The 21,455-nt window shown below is 28.8% G+C and overlaps 2 protein-coding genes across 2 annotated transcripts; one reads left to right on the top strand and one right to left on the bottom strand.

Annotated features, from left to right (window-relative positions):
- Positions 1-442: 442 nt before the first annotated feature.
- MKS88_004907 (histone-binding protein RBBP7) lies at positions 443-2,599 on the top strand (the record flags this gene model as incomplete). The annotated part of the gene is made up of 4 exons (XM_067218121.1): positions 443-642; positions 879-1,017; positions 1,251-2,297; positions 2,495-2,599. The coding sequence occupies 4 exons, from the start codon at positions 443-445 to the stop codon at positions 2,597-2,599; spliced, it is 1,491 nt and encodes a 496-aa protein (XP_067071286.1).
- Positions 2,600-2,662: 63 nt separating this feature from the next.
- On the bottom strand, positions 2,663-21,408 carry MKS88_004906 (PHD finger protein PHD2; the record flags this gene model as incomplete). Its single annotated transcript, XM_067218120.1, has 5 exons — positions 2,663-2,738; positions 4,049-14,143; positions 14,229-18,444; positions 19,087-19,329; positions 19,746-21,408. 5 exons carry the CDS (start codon positions 21,406-21,408, stop codon positions 2,663-2,665), a joined length of 16,293 nt encoding a protein of 5,430 aa, XP_067071285.1.
- Positions 21,409-21,455: the final 47 nt, after the last annotated feature.

Genomic DNA, 21,455 nt, shown 5'->3' with positions numbered 1-21,455 from the left:
TTTTTTTTTTTTGAACTGTAAAATATGTAAAAAATTAAAATTTGAAAAACAGCCTAATAAAATATTTTTTTTAAAGTTACATTTGTGTATACGTACATCACGCGTATATATATATATATTTATGTATATATGTATTTATGTATATATGTATTTATGTATATATGTATTTATGTATATATGTATATATGTATGTATATATGTATGTATATATGTATTTATGTATGTATGTATGTATATATATGTACGTGTTTACGTTTTTTTGTACGTACATATGTGCAAACATGTACGTACTGTATATGTACATATATATATATATTATATAATACACGTGTTAGCGAGTTTTAAAAAATTTTCTTTTTTTCGTTAATGCATTAAAAAATAAATTATTGCATGGGCAATTAGGGAGTATATTAAGATATACATGTGTAATAGTAAAATTAAAATGAAAAGGCAGTCAAATAACCTGAACAGCTTAAATGATGTAAATAATCAGAATGAGGAAACTCAACATAATTACTTAAACTCAAATGTAGATAACTACAAGTATTGGCAGTATAATACCATTTTACTTTACAATGTAATTATGATATACACGTGTGAGTGGCCCTCCCTATTTATCGAGTGGATACCGAATGTGTGCAAGTAGGGACATCCGAGCGCGAAGATGTGCACATACATATATTCACACACAGTGATGCACGAACGAACACGAGCACACACGTATACATATGTACTTTGATGTGCACTCACATGAGCATTTGCATAAAATACTCTCTCCACATACTTGAATTTCGCCCAGCAACACTTATTTTTTTTCTTTTCTTTTCTTTTTTCCAACCCATCTTTTTGTACCCGCTTTTCTCCATTTACAATAACAGAAACGATGAAGATATTTACTATCAAGATTTGATAATGGGAACATATACTACCGAGAAAAATAACTATATATTAATTTTAGAAGTAAGGAAAGGAAAAAGAGATAAAATGAAAGATAAAAGTGAGAAACACAAACCAGATGTGTGCTTCTATATTGTCCATTTGCATGCTTATCACTGTACTTTCTAACCCATATTGATGTTCATTTGAATAGTTTCAAGGTTTTTATATGTTTTTTCCCCCCTTTTGCTTGATTTCTTCCCCTTCTGTTTGAATTTTCCCCCTTTTGCTTGATTTCTTCCCCTTCTGTTTGAATTTTCCCCCTTTTGCTAAATTTCTTTTACTTTTTGTTTCTTTTTCCCTGTTGTGTGCAGGTGAGCCTGCCGAGCGAGGAACTGTCACACGCGAGTTTCTACTACGAAAAGATAAACGATTTTCGACATAACTTTTGCAATGATACGAATAAGAATTTTAAGATGAAAAATAAAATATACCACGAATGCGAAATAAATAAGATAAGTTGTAGTCCTCAAAATAAAGATGTGATAGCATGTTTTTCATCTGATGGGAACATAAACATTTTAAATTTAGGTAATTATCAATATGAAGAAAATGAGTTAAAAAATAATACTATTGTTAATTTTGATTATACATTAAAAGGTCATTTATATCAAGGATGGGGTATTCAATGGGATAGTGAAAATAATTTAATATCATCCTGTGCAGATGATTCATATTTATGTATATGGGATATAAATTCTGGCAGTACAGGTGCTACTTGTACAAGTGCAGGTACTGGTATAGGTGGTCCCTATACTACTTCTTCCAGTAGTTTTGGTGGAGGAGGAGGAGGAGGAGGAGGAGGAGGGAGAGGGGGGGGATGTACAGTCTCACCATCATATAATAGTAGTAATAAAGGAGTAGTTCATCCTGTGATCAAATTTTTTAATGATAATGTACCTTTACAAGATTGTTGTTGGAAAGATAATAATGTTCTAACCGTGTCAGATAATGGACATATAAATATATATGATATACGTAATAAAAGTGTAGTAAGTTCAATAAAAGCTACTAACTGTACACTTAATTCAATTGATGTAAATCCACATAATAAAAATATATTTGCAACAGGTGGAACAAATAAAGAAATTGATTTATGGGATATTCGTTTTACTAATAAATCTTTACATAGAATTATTTCACAAAAAGAAACTATAATTAAATTACAGTGGGATAAATATCAACCAGGTATTTTATCCTCTTCATCTAGTGACAAATATATTTACTTTTTTGATACCAATAAAATCGGTATAGAACAAACGTATGAAGATTCTCAAGATGGACCACCAGAATTGATATTCATTCATGGGGGGCACTCTTCGAATATTCTGGATTTTTCATTGAACTCATCTTATTCGATGGTACACAATTTTTGGAGCACAGGCCAAATTGAGAGGAGATTTTTGCATGATACATAAATACATATGCATCTTCGTACATTCCCGCTCACATGTCATTGATAGCATTATCAAAAGGCGTCCAATATTTTGTATATAAATATTTGCATATATTACATACATTTGTATGTATTACCCCTCTTTTTTTCCCTTCTAATCAGATGATTTCTTCCATCAGCGAAGATAACACTCTACACATTTGGCAGCCCTGCAGACAAGCCTACGAGGATGCCTCAGATACCTATGACGATACCGAAGTTGAATAGGGAAAAAACTCGTATGGAGCACAGCTTATGTCTTTCCCCTCAAATAGGAATAAACAGGAACATTTATGTATCCACCTTATCTTTACTGCTGTTACCATTGATATTGTCGTTACTTTCTTTACTGTCATTACTGTCATTTCTAACTTTTGTGTATATTGGTTTAAATTTGTTTTTTTAATTCTATTTCTTTTTTTTTTTTTTTTTTTGTTGTGATATCAGCATGTATATGCATGCATATATATATGTGTATAAGCACTTTTATATGTTCGCATTTTCGCCATTTTTCATTTTTTCACTTTCGCCTCTTTGCCTTTTTGTCACGTCGCATGATCACATCATACCTTTGTTTTGTGCCTCTTATTGTTTTAAAAAGTCATCTTGTTGACATATTTTTATTTATTTTCATATTTCTTTCCTTGTTCATTCCTGGTTCATTCCTGGTTCATTCCTGGTTCATTCCTGGTTCATTCATGGCTCCATTCCTGGTTCCATTCCTTTTTTCTTTTCTTCGTTCAATTTTTTTTTTTTTCTTTTTTTAAATACAAAACTTGTTTATATTTTTTTAATTAAACACAAGTTAAAAATTAATACATTATTAAAAAATTTTTTAGTTGAATTTAGTTTAAATATGCAATAATATTGGAATTTTTTTTTTTTTTTTTTTGTGTGTGTGCAATTGAAAATCACATTACAGTAAAAATAATAATGATAAAAAATGCTATTCATTTTCAAAAAAAAATAAAATGGAGCAAAATGAAGTAAAAACATTATTCTTTAAACAAGAAGGACAATCAATTTTTATAAACAAAGCTTAGCATATTTTTAAAGATTTTACCTTTGCTTTCATTCGTTAAGCAAGTTTACATATTCATATTATATAAGCATTTCAGAATAATACATGCTTGCTGCTGTTTTTTCATAATTTTATTGATCAAGAAATGATGAAAGAAGTTATGACAAAAAGACAATTACGTGAATACATACATAAACTTACATTCATATGTACTTATGTAAATATATGGTAAAATAAACAAAAAAAAAAAAAAAAAAAAAAAAAAAATACATAAAATATGTCTGCACAAACGTAAATGTAAGTATGTACGAATGTCCAGCCTCTCCATGGGAATATAAATTTTTTTTTTTTTTTTTTTTTTTCTTTTGATATTTACAAGAATAACAAACGAGAAATATATAATTACCTTTTTTATATAAGTTCACAAAAGTTCGAGAAATTAAGCCCATGCATCAACTAACGTGTATTTATATATTAAATAAAACATGTGTGCGTATGTTAGGGGGGGGTGATGGTGGATATGCTTACAAAAATGAATACAATACGTTCCGTGAGTAGGCTTTTTCGCGTGTTTATGTTCGCGTTAGCGTTCTTGTTTGCGTCTTTTTACCGCTGGTATTGGCGCTCCAAAAAAAATGTTGGACCTACTCTATTACTTCACCTGCATCTGAACACTAGGCAATCCATTCATAATATTTTCCTTTATGCTGTTATTTTCATCTCTTTCATTTTTCACCATATTGTAACCTACTGATGATTCGTATTGTATGTTTGAACAATTATCCCTAGTTCCATTTTCCCTTATGTTTTTATTTTTATTATCCTCTACTACTTGTCCCCGAGGAGGTAAATCGTTATTAAGCACATTAGTTTCATTATTAGTTGTTATATCATTGTCATTGTTCATCGTTACACCATTTTCATTTAGCATGTTATTAGTTCTATGAGCAAAAGGAAATGTGTGTTGATAATTTGCATCCGGAAAGTCTTTACAAATAATCATATCAATTCCATCCTCCCCATTATTATTATTATTATTACTATAACCATTAGTATAATTACTATTGTTATAATTACTACTATGTAGTATGTTATAATCACTTTTTAGGTTATATGCTTCCATACTATTACTATTCATCATTAAATAATTCGGGTGTCCATTATCATCAAGAAATAATGTACTCTTTCTACCTTCTTGTTCTTGAATACTTTTCGTATGATCATAATTATTATGATCATCTATTGTTAAAAACTTATTATATCTCTCTTTTATCCAAGCATTTTTTATATCTTCTCTTTTTTTTACCTGATCTACAATAATACGAGCTAATTCAAGGAAAGACCTTAACTTAGAAAACAGTTTTATGGATGGTTTTACTCTTCTTCTAATTTTTGAATGATTCTCACAGAATATAATATAATTCGGTATCTTTGATATGTCTATATTTGTTGTTGCATTTGGATGCATTTTAAAAAAATTGTAATCATACTCAAAAAATAATTTATGAACACGGGCACAGGATATATGGAAATATTGAGTACATGTATTTTCTATACATTTATGTGTATAACCATATGTCAAATTACAAATGTAACATGTGTTTTTATTCAAGAATTTTTTTAATTTATCCTTGATTATTATTTTATAGTTATTCTTTTTTCTATTCAAATTATAGTAATATAAGTTAGTCTTCCTTCCACACAATGTTGATGCTGTTCCTGCTGCTACACCTGATACTCCTCCCACTGCTTTCTTACTTTTATCATTTAAACTACTGCTTCTCCCTTTTCCATAAGGTGGATGATGGTGATCTTTACTTCTTTTCACTCTTCTTGAGTACTTATCTATTTTATATAAAACTAAATTGCCTCCTTTTGCCTTACTGTTGTAACTGAAACTTCCACTACTGCTATTGTTATTTCCGCTAATGTGATTACCGCTGATGTGATTACCGCTATTATTAATACCGCTAATATTGTTTCCATAAATGGAGGGGAAATTTCTAACCTTCGGGTAGTTCTTTTCATAAACATTTATCGCAGTCACTTGGCAATCGTTTTTTTCCTTGTTCATTAAAACAGGGGAATTTCCATCATTTACATAATTTTCATTTCTAGTAACAAAACTTAATTTCTTCTTTATTTTTTGTTCTGCGTGAATGTTGTCCATATTGAGATTTACACATGGATTCACTTGACTTTCTTCCATCATATTATTATTTAATATGTTTTTCTCATCAACGATACTAGTAGAACAGCGTACATGTGTATCCATCCCAATTACTATATCCTCCCCTCCTATTCTATTTCTCTCTTCTTCTTCTTTACTCTCTCCTCTTGATAAATGGCCATATTCTGACCCCTCTGTGTACCCCTTGTTATTTTGACTACAATTCGCACTCTTTGGACAAACAACGCGATTATTATTATCCCCATTATTTCCTCCAATTCTTTCCCCATTACTAACGCCACTGTTGCTTCCCCTAACTCCATAACACGCAGTTACTATCCCCCCCTTTTCGTTGTGTGGAATTTTCCCCTCATTTTTGAAAAAACTAGCATATGTCGACTGCTTATAAAAAAACTCGTTAAGTAAACTTTGCTTTTCATCATGGTGGTAATCTTTATTTAAAATGTTAATCTCCGTGTCGGATTGAAAATCTTTCTCTTTCATAAATACCTTTTCATCATAATCAATCATAGAAAAATTATCATAATTATAAATCTGATAATACTCTTCATTTATATCCTGTATAATAATTTGAGGAGCAAATAATGCACATTGCATATGTACAAATACATAATCTTTTTCTTGTTTCAAGAAATTATTTTTCTTATTTTTATTCTTGTCTATTTTCATGTACTCACTAAGTTTTATTATTTTAATAGCTCCCCCCTTCCTACTACATAAAATACAGTTCACATTTTCATAGCTATAATTATTTGCACACAAATCACAAACAAACAATTTCTTTTCATCAATATCTTCTAAATCAGTAAGGCATTTTTCTTCTTCGTTTAAATACTTCGGACATAAATTATGACAACTATAATTGTATCTTTTATTGAACTCTTTTAACTTACGAACAACATCTACACTTCGGTAATGCTCAGCTGTGTATAAACTATTGTTAATTTCGTTTTGTATTAGTTCCTTAAACATTCTTTCCTTCTCAACAACTTCGCTTCTTTTCTCCTCAGTATCTTCACCTCTTCCCATTTTATCATCAACAGGAACCGCTATATTACTATCGTCAGAGTGTCTATTATTTTTTTCACCCTCCTTTATCTCATTTGCCACCATATTTATTATGCCCATACTACTAACCATTTTATCTTCTCCTAAAGATTGCAAATTCGTAATCTCGTTTACTACAACTGAGTCGTTTACACCCTGGACAGCAGTATTTACTGGTGCATTAGTAATAATGCGTACATTTTCATCAAAAGCTTCCATGGTTTCTTTGTTACCACTAGGACCATCTTCCTTCTCCCGCTTTTCCATCTCCAACTTTTTGCTGTTCATCTTTCTATTTTCCTCCACAATGATATCCCTGCATGCATTTCCATTTTGTGTAGCCACGTTCTTTTCACCCTCTGGCGTGTGTACCGTATATTGAAGTACATCGTCTCGCACACCGTTTGATACATCACTCCCTACTCCAAACTGTGCAGTTATTCGATTAACTGTTACACCATATACAGCACCTATAGTATTGTTTTTTTTTACCGACTCCGCGCTACTAACATTATTCTGGTCATAGAGCATTCTCCTCAAAGTGTTCTTCTTCTCTTTAATTTGAACAATCAATTTTTTAATTTTTTGCTCCTTTGTATGTACTAATAATGTATACACCTTTTTTTTTTTTCTGTAAAAATGATATTCAAGTGAAGTTGAGTCAACTAGATAACAAGTTTTGTGCACACACATATTACAATATTTACAATACAATAATTGTTTTTTCTTATGAGAAGTAAAACAGACTAAACAAATATTATTCTTAATATAATCAGTGGATGGAAGAAGAAAAAAATTATACTGATATGGGTCTAAATAATTAAAATTGAAGGCTAGAATTTCGTAAATATCTCCTTTCTTATTATATGAATTACTTGAACTATTACGGACTTTATATTTTAGCGAATTTTTAGGTTTTCTTTCTTTTTTATTATTTTCATAGATATTTGGATAAAGATCCCTATTTAAATATTTTGTCCTCCTTTTAATTATCTGATCATATATATTAATAACTCCACATTTTTTAACAGAATGAAAAATACATTTAACAAAAAAAAAGATACGCGGAAAACAATAATCAATCCTATTTTGAAATTTTAGAAATTTTTTATTTGAATTTTTGCACTTAATATACAACCCACACATAAATGCGCATAACGGGTGCACATATTTTTCGCACCTTATATTTTGACACTTAAGAAAAATTCCCTTCGTCTTTAAACAAACATCGCATTTGGTAATTTCCTTTTTATACCCATTTAAAATGTAGGGTGCTTTCATGTAGTCTACCATGTCCAGCTTTCTACTCCGTTTGATTCGATTGCTCTGCTTATGCTGCCTATTCTGCGTGTTCTTCCTATTCAACCCGTTCAGCACATTGAGTTCATTCTGAAACTCCTTCTTTTTCTCCGTACAGACTCTTAACCCATCTCTACTCCTCTCTGATGCACTTGCTTCCGAACATTCGGAGATTTTGGAAAAAAATGAAGAAGATGTGGACGAATAAAAATGAGAAGAGCAATCATCATCCTCACAGTCAGAGGAAACATGTTCGTTCTTCTCTACAACGATATTATCTTCACTGTTGCAGCTATTGTGATTGACGTTATTATTACTATTCTTGCTAAGTGTTTGTCCCCCTTTGATATTTCCCCACGCACCAGCCTTTTCCTTCTCAACCTTTAGCCCTATATCATCCCCATTCTTGTTAGGATGCATACTTCCATTCCCTTCTGTCCCGATTCTGCTTTGCAGATCAGTTCCTTCGAACAGTAATTGTGCACTCATTTGTTTACATTCCCCAATATTTACCGCATCCACCCCATTATTCGTGCTACCCCTACCATTCGTGCTACCGTTCTGGTTAATACCCTTACTGGATATATAATAATTGGTAACATTTCCTCCATACAACGAAGCTGCATTCGTTCCATATTCTGCTCCTTCTAACAACTTCTCATTAGATGCTATTCTCTTTTGTTTTTTCAAATTATTATCATTATCACTCGCATTTTCATTGGTCCTTTTTTTATCATCCCTTTTTATAAAGGAAAAGAAGTCGTAAATTTTGGTGCCCCTTCCTTTTAATACATCGTCCTGCATATTGTTTTTTCTGCTCTTTCCTACATTCGAAATATAACCTTTTGCAAAAAAGGAGTTCAACGATCTGTTTTTGTTTTTACACTTATCTGTGGAAGTTACAGTATTTTCAATCGTAATTATGTTATTCCCCTCTACCAGGACGTCCTCCTTCGAATGGGATAAATTCGAAGTAGCACAGTTACTCCTGTTATTAGTAAAAGTAGTTATGTTTTCATTATCTTCACATACGGTATTAAAACATACTACACTACTACTTTTATTATTACTCTCATCAAAATTTCGAATATTTTCATTTTTTGTTGAATATTTATTATTCTTATATATATCATCACTAATCGCTGATGTGTGGTTACATCCTATTCTATAGGCTACCTCTCTCTTACCAATTCCGTGAGACTTCTCCTCCTGCCAGTTTGCTACTCCTTTTCTTTTGAGCAAATTTTTTTTCTTCCTTTTTTGAAAAATTGAAAACATTTCATGCATTAATGACAAATTATTTAATTTTAAAAATTCATCAAAATTGTCTAGATGTACATCTGTATTAACCAATAAATCAGGAACACAAAACATTGCACAGAAGGTATGAACAAATATATTACTACTATTACTCATCTGAATAAATGCTCCACCTCTCTCTATACATATATAACATTTAACATTGTTACCAAATAAGTACAAATAATTATTTCCCAAAGATTTCTTTTCAAATTCACATCTTTGACATAACCATTCATTATTATTATTTGCTGATGTATTATTTTGTGAATTGATCAAAATATTATCATCTGATTTTTTTGTAGAAATATAACAAAATTTATGAACATGTATATAACATCTACTACATCTCACCATCATATTTCGCGTGCTCTTAACATTTAACTCAATTACAGACATATCCACACTATTACTATTTGTCTTTTTATCCTTCATATCTTTTATATTTCTATCGTTTGCATCGTTCTTCTTAATACCATCACCATCCTTACCTTCGTCCTTTTTATTTTTGTCAACAGTAGTTGATACTCCCTTGGCGATTTGCGTATTTCCTGTGTTCAAACCAGCCATATGAAGTGCATCCTGCGCATTGTTCTTTCCTACGCGAAAGTTCAATTCTGGCATATTATTACCATTACTATTATAACTATTTTGCTCCTTCCTCAAGCTGATCTCACTTTTTACACGTGTACCATCAGCTCTGTCTTTTTCAACATCTCTTAACATGTCGACTTTCCTACCATTAATTTCTTCTTTCAGTTTCTCGCTTACCGATGCAGTTGCATATACACTTGTATCCACATTTGTATATGCATTAATGTCTGCATTTTTTTTCTCAGTGGCGGAATTCTGCAGAGAATTGTTCCTTGACAATGCCTGCACATTTTCCCCCTGCTCACTTATTTGCATGCTGTTATAATCATCATTAAAACATACACAGCAATAGGAAAAGGCGGGGGTTATATTCAAGTCCGTGTTATTTGAAAATCCACAAAACTTGTCTTCATCATTACGAAATGTAGCTAGTTGTTCCTCTTCGTTCACGTAGTTGACATAATCAACATCATTATTTTCACTTACAATTGAAGTTCTATTCTGTTTATGTATTTTATATTTTAAAAATACACTATTTTCAAAAGGAGGCAATTTCTGCTTCTTATATTTAAGGGCGAATTTATGCAGATCAAATATAGTGTTTATTTTTATATTTTTGTACACTTGTTGAGAACAATTAATATTATTACCACTGATACTACTATTATTAATACCATTACTACTATCACATGCAGCGAATGTATTGTTAATAAGATTCATATTATAAAAAAGAGAATATCTCAACTGATTCCACCTTTCAAACATTATATATTTATATGTTATTTCATCGCTCTTTTTAATATTATCACTAATTCGCATTGGCATTTTATTTTCTTTTATAACTTTCTTTAATAATTTATTACAAATACAACTTAACTTTTTCTGAACATTGTTCATATATAATAATAAACATATCAAATTTTTGTCCACAAAGCGAGAATTGTTTATATAACTATCTATTAACTTCTCTTCTTCACATAATAAATCTATTACAATATCTTTATCAATCGGTACAATTTCACTCTCTAATATTTCGTTTTCCTTATGTAACTCATCTTCATTTCCTTCGTCCTTTTCCTGTTGTCCATCTCGTTCTTTTGCTGATTTGCTCCTTTGTCTACCCTCCCTATGACTACCGATATTATTTCCGATAATATTTTCATTATTATTTACGTAAGTAACACCATTATTATTGTTATTACCATTCTCTTCGGTCATCTTAATTTTATTTTTTACTCCCTTTTTTCTACCTCTTTTTTTCCCCTTCTTCCTTCCTCTTCTCTTTTTCGTATTTGCATCTTCTGCTTCCTCCTTAACATAATTGGCTTCTTTCTTTGTGCCTACTAGCGAAGCATAATTTTTCCTATTATATGATCTGTTGCTACTAATTCGGGTTTGCTTTACCATTTTAACATCTTTCTTCATATTATTACAAACTATGCTGTTATCATTTTCCACCATATCTGCTTCCATTTGATTACTGCTTCTAAGCGAATTCCCCATAAAAACTGTTTCATCATCATCTTCATACTTTGTCACGTACCGACTGCTTTTCATTAGTTCATCACTCTCTTCCTTTGATATATTCATGGATATACCATCCTCATCTAAATGACTTTTGTTGGGGCTTTCTGTTTTATTAATTTCCTTAAAATTGCTATTACTATAATGGCATAATTTGGCGGACGAATCATCAGGAGAGATGCTATTAAATAGTCCATTCCCTTCTCCCTCTTTTGAAAGCATAAATTCGATATTTTCTTTTCTGTCTTTATTTTCTACAACGTTCATATTTCGTACAGTCGACACGTTCGTCATGTTGTTATTACTATTGCTATTATAACTATTACTATTGTTACTGTTACCATTTAGCATTAACGTTTCCTTACCCTCCACCATGAACGTTTTATTAGCATTGTCCTTATTTCCCGTGTTGACTGATGCACCTGCAGCTCTCATTCTTTTCCTCGGAGCAGTACCGTTGCTATTAAATCCGAGGCTTTCCCCTCCTTTGCGGCTAGACATCTTTTTATTATTTTTATAAAGAATAATAGCTTCAATTAATTTTTCCTCTTTTCCTTTTATATTTCTTCTTCGGCCTCTTAAATTTGTTGTTGACAAACAATTAAAAGAATGAGAACTGGAATACAAATCAAAATTAGATTCTGAGCTTATTTTCCTTTTTATATTATTTGTTGAGTAGTGCTTATACTGCAGTATATATTTCTGCATCTTTAATATTAAATAATATTTTTCAAAAATATTAAATAAGTATGGGTTGTTAGACCATAAGCAGTTATCTATTAGTACAGAATTATTATAATTGTAACACCTATCACTGTTTATACTATTTTTTATGGTGTCCTGCCCTTCAGCAAAACAACCAACAGATGCCGCACTTATGGTTGCTGCTGTTGTTGCTCCTACTCCCCCCGTTAGTCCCATTTTTGTAAAATATGCTTTTTCTAATTTCATTCCTCTATTCAAATAATCGGTAAGAAAGTTTATCTCTCCCCTACCACCATTTTCCACACTTTCAACATGTTCATTTTTAACACCTACATTTAAATTGAGGTTAATAAAAGAATTTAATTTTTTCTTATCTATCAAAGGAAAGAGAGATATATCTCTATTTAAATTGCTTTTCATCATATACTTCTTTGTCTTATTCTTCATTTCTTTTTCTTTCTCAGTTATTTGATTAAGCTTATTAGCTTCTTTATGCTCACTATTTGTGATAGTCATGTGTGAGTAATCCTTTTCGTTCATACTATTCCGCTCCATCTTTATATGGTTTTCTTTATCATTCCTTAAAATAAGGTTCTTTTTTCCAACACATTCCGAGTATTCCTCCACCTTAACGACACCGTCTAGTATACATTTTGCTTCATATAACGGACTATTCCTAGAAGAATAATCATAAGAATCCATTTTCCTTCCATTTGCTATTTCGATTATACCACTACCTTTCTGCAAATTATAATCTTTAGTATCGTTTAATATGTCTGTTTTTCCATATGCACAGTTAATACTTTCATTCAACGAACAACTATTCATCGTCCCTTTTAGACCTACTATCTTGTCCATAGTCTCAAATAAAACTTCCTTCCCAACATCACACTCATTAATTTTTAGATCACCCTTAGGATATGACACTGTAGTAGTAGTGTTCATATACTCCTTATATACATCATTATATACAAGCTTCTTATTCTCATTTATATCATTCTTTTTATATTTTATCATAACAAAATTTAACCTATTTTTTAAAAAAACAAAATCATAATAACTCAAGAATTTATAAAACTTTATTTTCAAATTTTTATATTTCTTCATCTCATCTGTAATATATTTCTCAAACATCATTTCTGACTCGTTCATATTTTCTATACTCTTCAAATAATTAGAAATTAAATTATTATTTCTTATATCTCTTAACGTATCTAAGTTATTAAATTCGATCGTAATCCAAACAATTTTCTCCCCAAAATCTATAATTGCATTAGTTTTGTATTTCATGTTCATTGATTCTTTATAATTATTCATTACTCTCCTCCTTCTATCTTCACATATTTTATCTTTATATCTAACAATTGACAAATTAAAGGATTGTATTTTTATCTTTCCTTTAAATTCTTTATTGTTTCGTGTAAAATCTCCTCTCATACTTTCCTTTTCAATATATACATTTATGTCATCATTATATTTTTCCTTCTTCTTATCTTCACTACAAGCAATATTGCTTTTATTTACATCTTCTTCCTCACAATGCTTTAATGGTTTCCCTCTGTTTTGAAAAAAACTAAAAAAATGTTTGTTTGACATCTTATTATTAACACTATTAGTAGCATATTCGTTTGTATCTACGTAAGCCTCCTTTTCTGAACCCATTTCTACTTCTGCCTTATCTTCATCCTCCATTTTTATCTTAACTTTCTTCACACAATTAGCTGCTAAATTATTTTCATTTAATTCTTCCTCCACAAGGGCCAAATTATTCTTTAACTTGGTTTCAAATATCTGAGCATTTAAAGAAGCATAACTGTTGTTGTCATATTTTATACTATCATTAACATTATCCTTAATAATGGTATCATCCATTTGTTTTTTCTTTCTTGGACATCCTGCACTAAAGGAAAAGAGTGGTTTGTGCGTATTATCCGTAGAAATATTTTTCTTTTCATGGAAATTTTTATTAACATTCATATTATCATTTATATTATCATTTTTGTTTATGTCATCTATTAACGATATATTCATTTTATCTTTCAATTCTTCATTGGACTGCACTTGCTTATTCATATCAAGTTTTTCATGTTTACTTAACAATTTTGTCTTTTTTTTTTTTTTTTTTTTTTTTTCCAAACAGTTCATGTTTTTTTATTTTTCGTCTTTTTCCTCCTAACAATCTTCTTATACCACTACTTCTACCTTCAAACCAGTCATTCTGCTTTTTGTACTTTATCCTTTTCTTTAGAATTCTCATCATATTGCAACATAAATTCTTTTTATATAACCGAACTAATTCTTGTAAATCATCATTTAGGTCCACATTTACAAATTCATTTATGGAATACGTTCTATATTTTTTTGATAATATTTTTTCTATAAATAGGTTTTGATATTCTGCATTTTTATTTTCGCTACAATTCCTTTTAGCTACACTGACATTGTTGTTTTCATTTATATGGTCTATCTCCTTGTTACGACTGACTGCTATGACGCACTCCTCATTGTTGTTATAATTACTGCTATCATTATTCCTATAATTACCGTGAACATTGTTGTAATCAAAGCTTTGACTCTGCATCGCGTTCATTGCCGTGGATAACGGGATGCTACTAGGGCAAACATTTTTATCCACGAACTCGCTTATACTCGTTATTCCCTTCTTCCTTTCACAAGGTAAATCCAAAATATTGTTTTTTAGGCTTATTTCATCAAAGTGCTTCTTTTTTTTTAATAATTCCTCGAAAAGGTTGTTATTATTTGCACTCATTGATACACTTTGAAAAAAGTTAAACTTACCTGTACTGTTATCATCATCAACTATGTTCACCCTTTTACTATTCTTATTTACCATAATTTTGCACGATGCATCGCTAGCCTTACATTTACCAACAAGATTAGAATCTTGTGCTACTTTTGCTATGCCATTATTATTATTATTATTACCACTATCACAAGCATTACTACTATTACATCTTTTATTACAACTTAAGCTATTTTTATAAAAATTAGTATGAGTAAAATTATTTTCATATTTTAATTGTGATATATCTAAAAATTTTTCTATATTTAAAAAGATATCTTCATATAATTGTGTGTATGCATTATTTTTAAAACTATTTTTATCATTTAATTTAATTAAATTCAATTTATCCAACACCTCATTGTAATCTCGAATAAATGTTTTAAAGTTTATATTTAATAAATCATTATACGCACAATCCACTTTTTCATCTACATCTGTTTTATCCATTATATCAGCATCTGACATATTATCTTCTTCATTTATAAGACCCTCATAATTTTTTTCTAAGTTTATTTTTTTAAAAATGTTATCATATTTGCTCCAGTTAATTTTAACGCTTCTTAAATTTTGACTGTTATTTAAATCCTCGTCTTTCCCGTTCTTCAGATTATTCTTGTCTTTCTTTTTGCTATTAAGAGTATTGTTACAATTGTAATAGTAGTTGTAGTTATTCCCTCCACTGTTTCCGCTAACGTTTTTATCCTCATTCGTAATGCTATTTCTGCCGATATTATCAATGTCCACGTTACTACCGCTAATACTGTTGCTAATAGAACCAGCACCTTGTTTTACTTGAATAGCTGGAATGTTGTTACTGCAGTTGTTGTTAATGATGTTGCTTTCATTCATTATATAATTACCATTAAGCATTTTCTCGTACTGTTTATTACTGTTTAATAAAATCTTTGTATTATTAATGGCATTTGCATTATTCATGTTTGTAAGTAGTGGATCTGCTTGTGTCATTTGCTCGTTCTTTATCGACATATGATCATATCCATAATTTTCCAACTTCATATTTTTCATATTCTTATTCATAAAATTGTTCCTATTCGAATAACTCATTAACCCCATATTGTTGTTAATTCCGTTATTCATTTCTCTACCCATGACATTGTTAATACTGTTGTTGCATCCACTGCTGTTGTTTCTGTTGTGGTGATAAATACTGCTAATACTATTATTTTGCATCATTTTATTCATTGGGTATTTTTCAACCGCAAACTTCATTGAATGCATACTATTCATGCTATTAACATTGCTAATATTATTCGTACTGCTAATATTATTCGTACTGCTATTATTATGCATACTGCTATTATTATTCATACTGCTATTATTATTAATACTGCTAATATTATTCATACTGCTAATATTATTCATACTGCTAATATTATTCATACTGCTAATATTATTCATACTGCTAATATTATTCATACTGCTAATATTATTCATACTGCTAATATTATTCGTACCACTATAATTATTAATGTTGCTCATTCCATTCATACTGACGATATTCGGGTTCATCATATTAATACTCATCATGTTATTATTTCTTAAATCTTCCTTTACCATATTATTCTGAGTTAGGTTGCTCTGAGTTACTTTATTATTATTCATTAAATAATCACGTAATCTTTTATTATTTCTAAACATATTGTTACTAATAACAGTGTCTTTCGTTTTATTTGTACTCATCGCACTCGGTAAATTTCCATGACTCATATTGTTCGGTAATGCACCTCGGTTCATATTTGGGTTCACCATATAATTATTAATCTGGTTCATCATATGATTATTTAAATTTATATCCACTTGGCCGTTTTTATTATTAACACCACTGTTCAGCTTGTTGTTTATATGCATTGGATTGGTTAGCGTTTTACTCATCTGATTTGCCATATGATTTGCCATATTATTTGACATTTGATTAACCATTTGATGACCCAATTGGTTTACCATTTTGTTGGTCATATGACTGCTCAAATGACTATTTAGTGGGTTGATGTTCATCTTACCACCTAATTGTTGCACATTCATACTGTTCTTATTGTTTACACTACTACTATTATTATTACTATTATTGCTATTACTATTATTGCTATTACTATTAATGCTATTATTCTCCATGTGCATATTCATATCATTACTTACTGAGTTATTCATATTGTGCATAGTATTACCTAAATGACAGTTCATATTAATGGATAAATTATTCCCATTCATTTGACTATTTATATGATAGTTTAATTTACTGCTAGCTAGAGAATTCGTATTATTAACTTTCTGCTGATTTAAATGAACACTATAATTATTCATATTATTGCTTATATTACTATTACCGACTTGTGTATTTACAACGTTTGTCATCATTCTATTTACTTGATTAAAATTATTTTTCATCATATTATTTCTAAAACCGTTGTTCATGTTAATTTGGTGATTCATTGCTTTGTTCATGGAACACATAATATTGTTATTCATATTATGAGGAAGGGAACTGTTTTGATTAGCATAATTTGGCATATATGATATATTTACTCGATTGTTTAAATACGTATTAATATTGTTGTTACCCATTTGGCCATTCAACTCATTCGTCATTTTATTAGGATAATTATTTGCCTTCATATCTGACTTGTTCATGCTATCATTCAAAAATTTGTCCTTTATATCATTATTTAATAAAAAGGAATTATTCATATTTCCAATGGTATTCATATAATTCATACCCTTCATATTGTAAAAATTGTTTATCAAGATATTATTTTCCTCTTGATTTAGATTTATAGGGTCCATTTTTTTTCTTCCCTTTTTTCCATTGCTCACTTTATTAATATTTCTACTGTTGTCATTTAATTTTTTTTTCCTTCTTTTTCTTATCTTTCCATTCTGATTTTCCATCAAATTTTCATCATATTCATCAATATTTTTATTATCATCATCATTACCTTCCCCCTTTTTTCCATCTTCATCATCATGATGATCCCTGTTACCTTCTCCGTTCAATTGGCTATTATTACTATTATTACTATTACTATTATTATTATTATTATTATTATTATTATTGTTATTATTATTATTATTATTATTATTATTATTATTATTATTATTATTATTATTATTATTATTATTATTATTATTGTTATTATAATACCCATTGTTATTTTCCCAATTGTTATTATCCCCATTATTATTACTACCTATATTATTATTATTACCGCTATTACTACTGTTATTAATGCTACCATCCACATTTTTCTCATCCTTACTATCAGTATTATAAAGATATGCACGATTGTTATATTCCTTCTTCCAACTGCTATTTAACATTTTTTCATTCTTCACAACTTTTAATTCTTGCTTGAAAAATATAGACTTGTACATTTCTTTGGTAATTTCCTTTTCATCAATGTAACTATACAGTTTAACACTTACTCTTTTATAAAATAAGCATGCACACATCATCATTAATAAATTATAATATAAATATTGTAACAAATATACAGCATTTTCATCAAGTATATTTTTTCTTCTTTTACTTTTAATTTCAATGTTATACATATGTCGAATTATTAAATTGCCTGTACAAATCATGCAATAATAAAATAAAAAGGATTCATTAAAATTTTTTTCCGTACATTCCTCTATTGTATAAGTGATTCGATTAACTAGTAGTGGAAACATAAGCAGTGCATTTTTTCTTCTTTTCTTAAGTAAAATATAGTACAATATAATATCAGCCTTCTTATTTAAATGTATTAAGAAGAGGTATTTACATAAAATGGCGGATATTAAATAAATTACAAAAAAAATAAATATTATGAACACGCAATAATTTTTTAATGTAGTACAATTCACAGAATTTTTACTTATTTTTTTTACAAAATATAATAAACACCAATATTTTTTACATAAACACGAAATACAAATAAAATTAATTTCAATAAATGCACTAAGATATGTAAAAGGAATATACATATAACATAAATAATTCTTTAAATCACATAAATCTTTTGATTCTTCTTTATTTTTCAATAAAGAAAAATAATTGATTAAATCATTTATATAATGAAAAAATAAATCTAAATTAATATTATTCATTAACAACAAAAAAAAAAGAACAAATAATAAAAAATGCTTTATAAAATAAACACAAATAAAAATCAAAATCATAACAATATTAACAACATGGAAAATAATACAAAAAAAAAAGAGTATCCTACATATCGCTATTATTACAAAATTGCTACTGCTGTTACTTCGACTGACGTTGCAACTATTACAGCGACCGCTCTTGCTACTGCTATTGATGCCGTTATCAATATTGCTCTTATGATTTCCATTATTATTACTATTATTACTGCTTTTATTACCGTTATCACTACATGTGGTACATTTACACGAAAGAACTAGTAAACTTCGAAGAAATGCAAGAAAATTTAAAATTTTACCATTGATTAAATACGCTGAACATATATTAAAAAATAAGGAAATATAACATGAATACACAGTTCTTGCTCCATATATAATAAAAAATAATGGAAAAAATATATTACTGCGCTCAAAACAAGTCCGTATTCTTACTAATTCCCTATTCATTAAATTAATACTTGTTAATAGTGCAATATACTGACAAATAATACATAGATGATATGTGCTTTTTTTTAAACCTTCGTTATATTTATATATTACATAATCCACCTTGTCTATATATACTAATTTCATACATAATATATTCATATAGGGTAGATTAAAAAAATAATAAATATTAGCTTTTTTTTTTTTGCATTTACATTATTTGAATCATGGAATAATATATTTAGTCTGTTTTTGTGCAAGTGAAATATTGTTACGCTATATATTGTGTGAAATATTCTATTACTGTATTTTCTCTTTTCAGAGAATTTATAAAATTTTCTATATTTGTTAACGTACGTATAGAGTTCGACAGGATATTTCTTGTTAAAACTCATTTTTGTAGTGTTCAAAACATTACACTTACGAACAAATTTAAGACAATTTTCTGAGTGAACAGCGACATACATTTTTGTTATGATTCTTCTTTTAACTGTCGCAATAAATGTTGCAATAACTGTCTCTATAATTCTTGACATCACTTTAGCCATAATTATTACTATCGTTTTAACGATAAGTTGAGATATATATATAACTTGCATTACTCTCACTTCCATTTTCTTTATTATAGCCACGATCCGTAATGCGGTTACTTCCATCAAATTTGAACATAGTAATGTTTCCATTCGAACGCTGTTAAAATGACATTCATTATAATTAGAACAATACAAGATTATTCTGCTATCATTCTTTTCAACCTTGTATAACGCTATTGGCGGTAATTCCCTTCTTCCATCATTTTTACAATTTGAAAAAATAAAAATATCATCCGTACTATATCTTTTTACCAGTAAAATTAATATGTTTTGTTTGTCTAACATACCATTTTTTCTTTTAAACTTCAAATAATCATAATGTAGTAGTAAGTAGTTCTCTTTCTTATCAACAATATTCCTGTTATTGCATATATAATGACCTACCATATAAGAATATGGTATATGTATATTCTGAGTACATATACTTGAATAACTAAAAATAGAATATAAACCTTCATGAAACCCTTTTACTAAATTAAAATCCTTTAAACCAGGATTAATTAATAATACATCATTTGCTTTGATATAATTTCTAATATATGAAATATTCATTGAAGACACTGATATAACATATTTCTTCATAAGATTTTTTCTTTTTAACATGTGAGTTGTCCTACGTACAAAATTTCTACATGCACTAACTGCTTTCCAAAAACGTCCATATGGTATTATATTCTCATCTCTTTTTTTTAATGAACAGGTTTCTTTCACGTTATTTAAGCATAAAGTTCGTATATATACATTTTTCTTTTTCCTGGATCTCTTATAATATATATATTTTTTTTTTATTTTTATGCACTTACTACTTTTTATACAAAAAATGAAATTTTCATTTTCCCTATAATTAAATTTTTTTTTATCATTTTTGCATATGGAAAATTTACTTCGTTTTAAATTTTTATTATAATCCTTTCTTTCATCCTTTTTAGCACAATTGTTTAATAATTTTCCTCCTCCTTCTTTTTTTCCTTCTCTATGCGTACTTATTTTAAAAAAAAGGTTATTATTATTACAATTAGCATTTTTATATAATAATAATAACAATAATAAAAATATACTATACTTATTAAATTTTACAGAAGTGCTCTTATCTATTATTCCATAATAATAATTATAAAAATCATATTTTTTTTTTAACATGTGAATAAGAGATAAAAAAAAATTATTTCCGTTCAGTTGTCCATTTTTTAGGTCTGCGTCTGCATCGTACTCACAACTCTTTTCGTTATTCCATTTATTATCATTAACATCGTTATTATTACATTCTGTTTTACTTTTACATTTATCTTCATAAATAAAAAAATCTACGAACGTAAAGTTCAGTTTATTCTCATGAATCACTTTATTTACGCTCATACATTTAACATAACTCATTTTTGGAAATTTTTTTTTTTTTTAAGTATATATATATATATATATAT

Source organism: Plasmodium brasilianum, chromosome 13 (genome assembly GCF_023973825.1).
Source record: "Plasmodium brasilianum strain Bolivian I chromosome 13, whole genome shotgun sequence".
Classification (NCBI taxonomy): Eukaryota; Apicomplexa; class Aconoidasida; order Haemosporida; family Plasmodiidae; genus Plasmodium; species Plasmodium brasilianum.
This window is presented reverse-complemented; position numbering and strand designations above follow the sequence as displayed.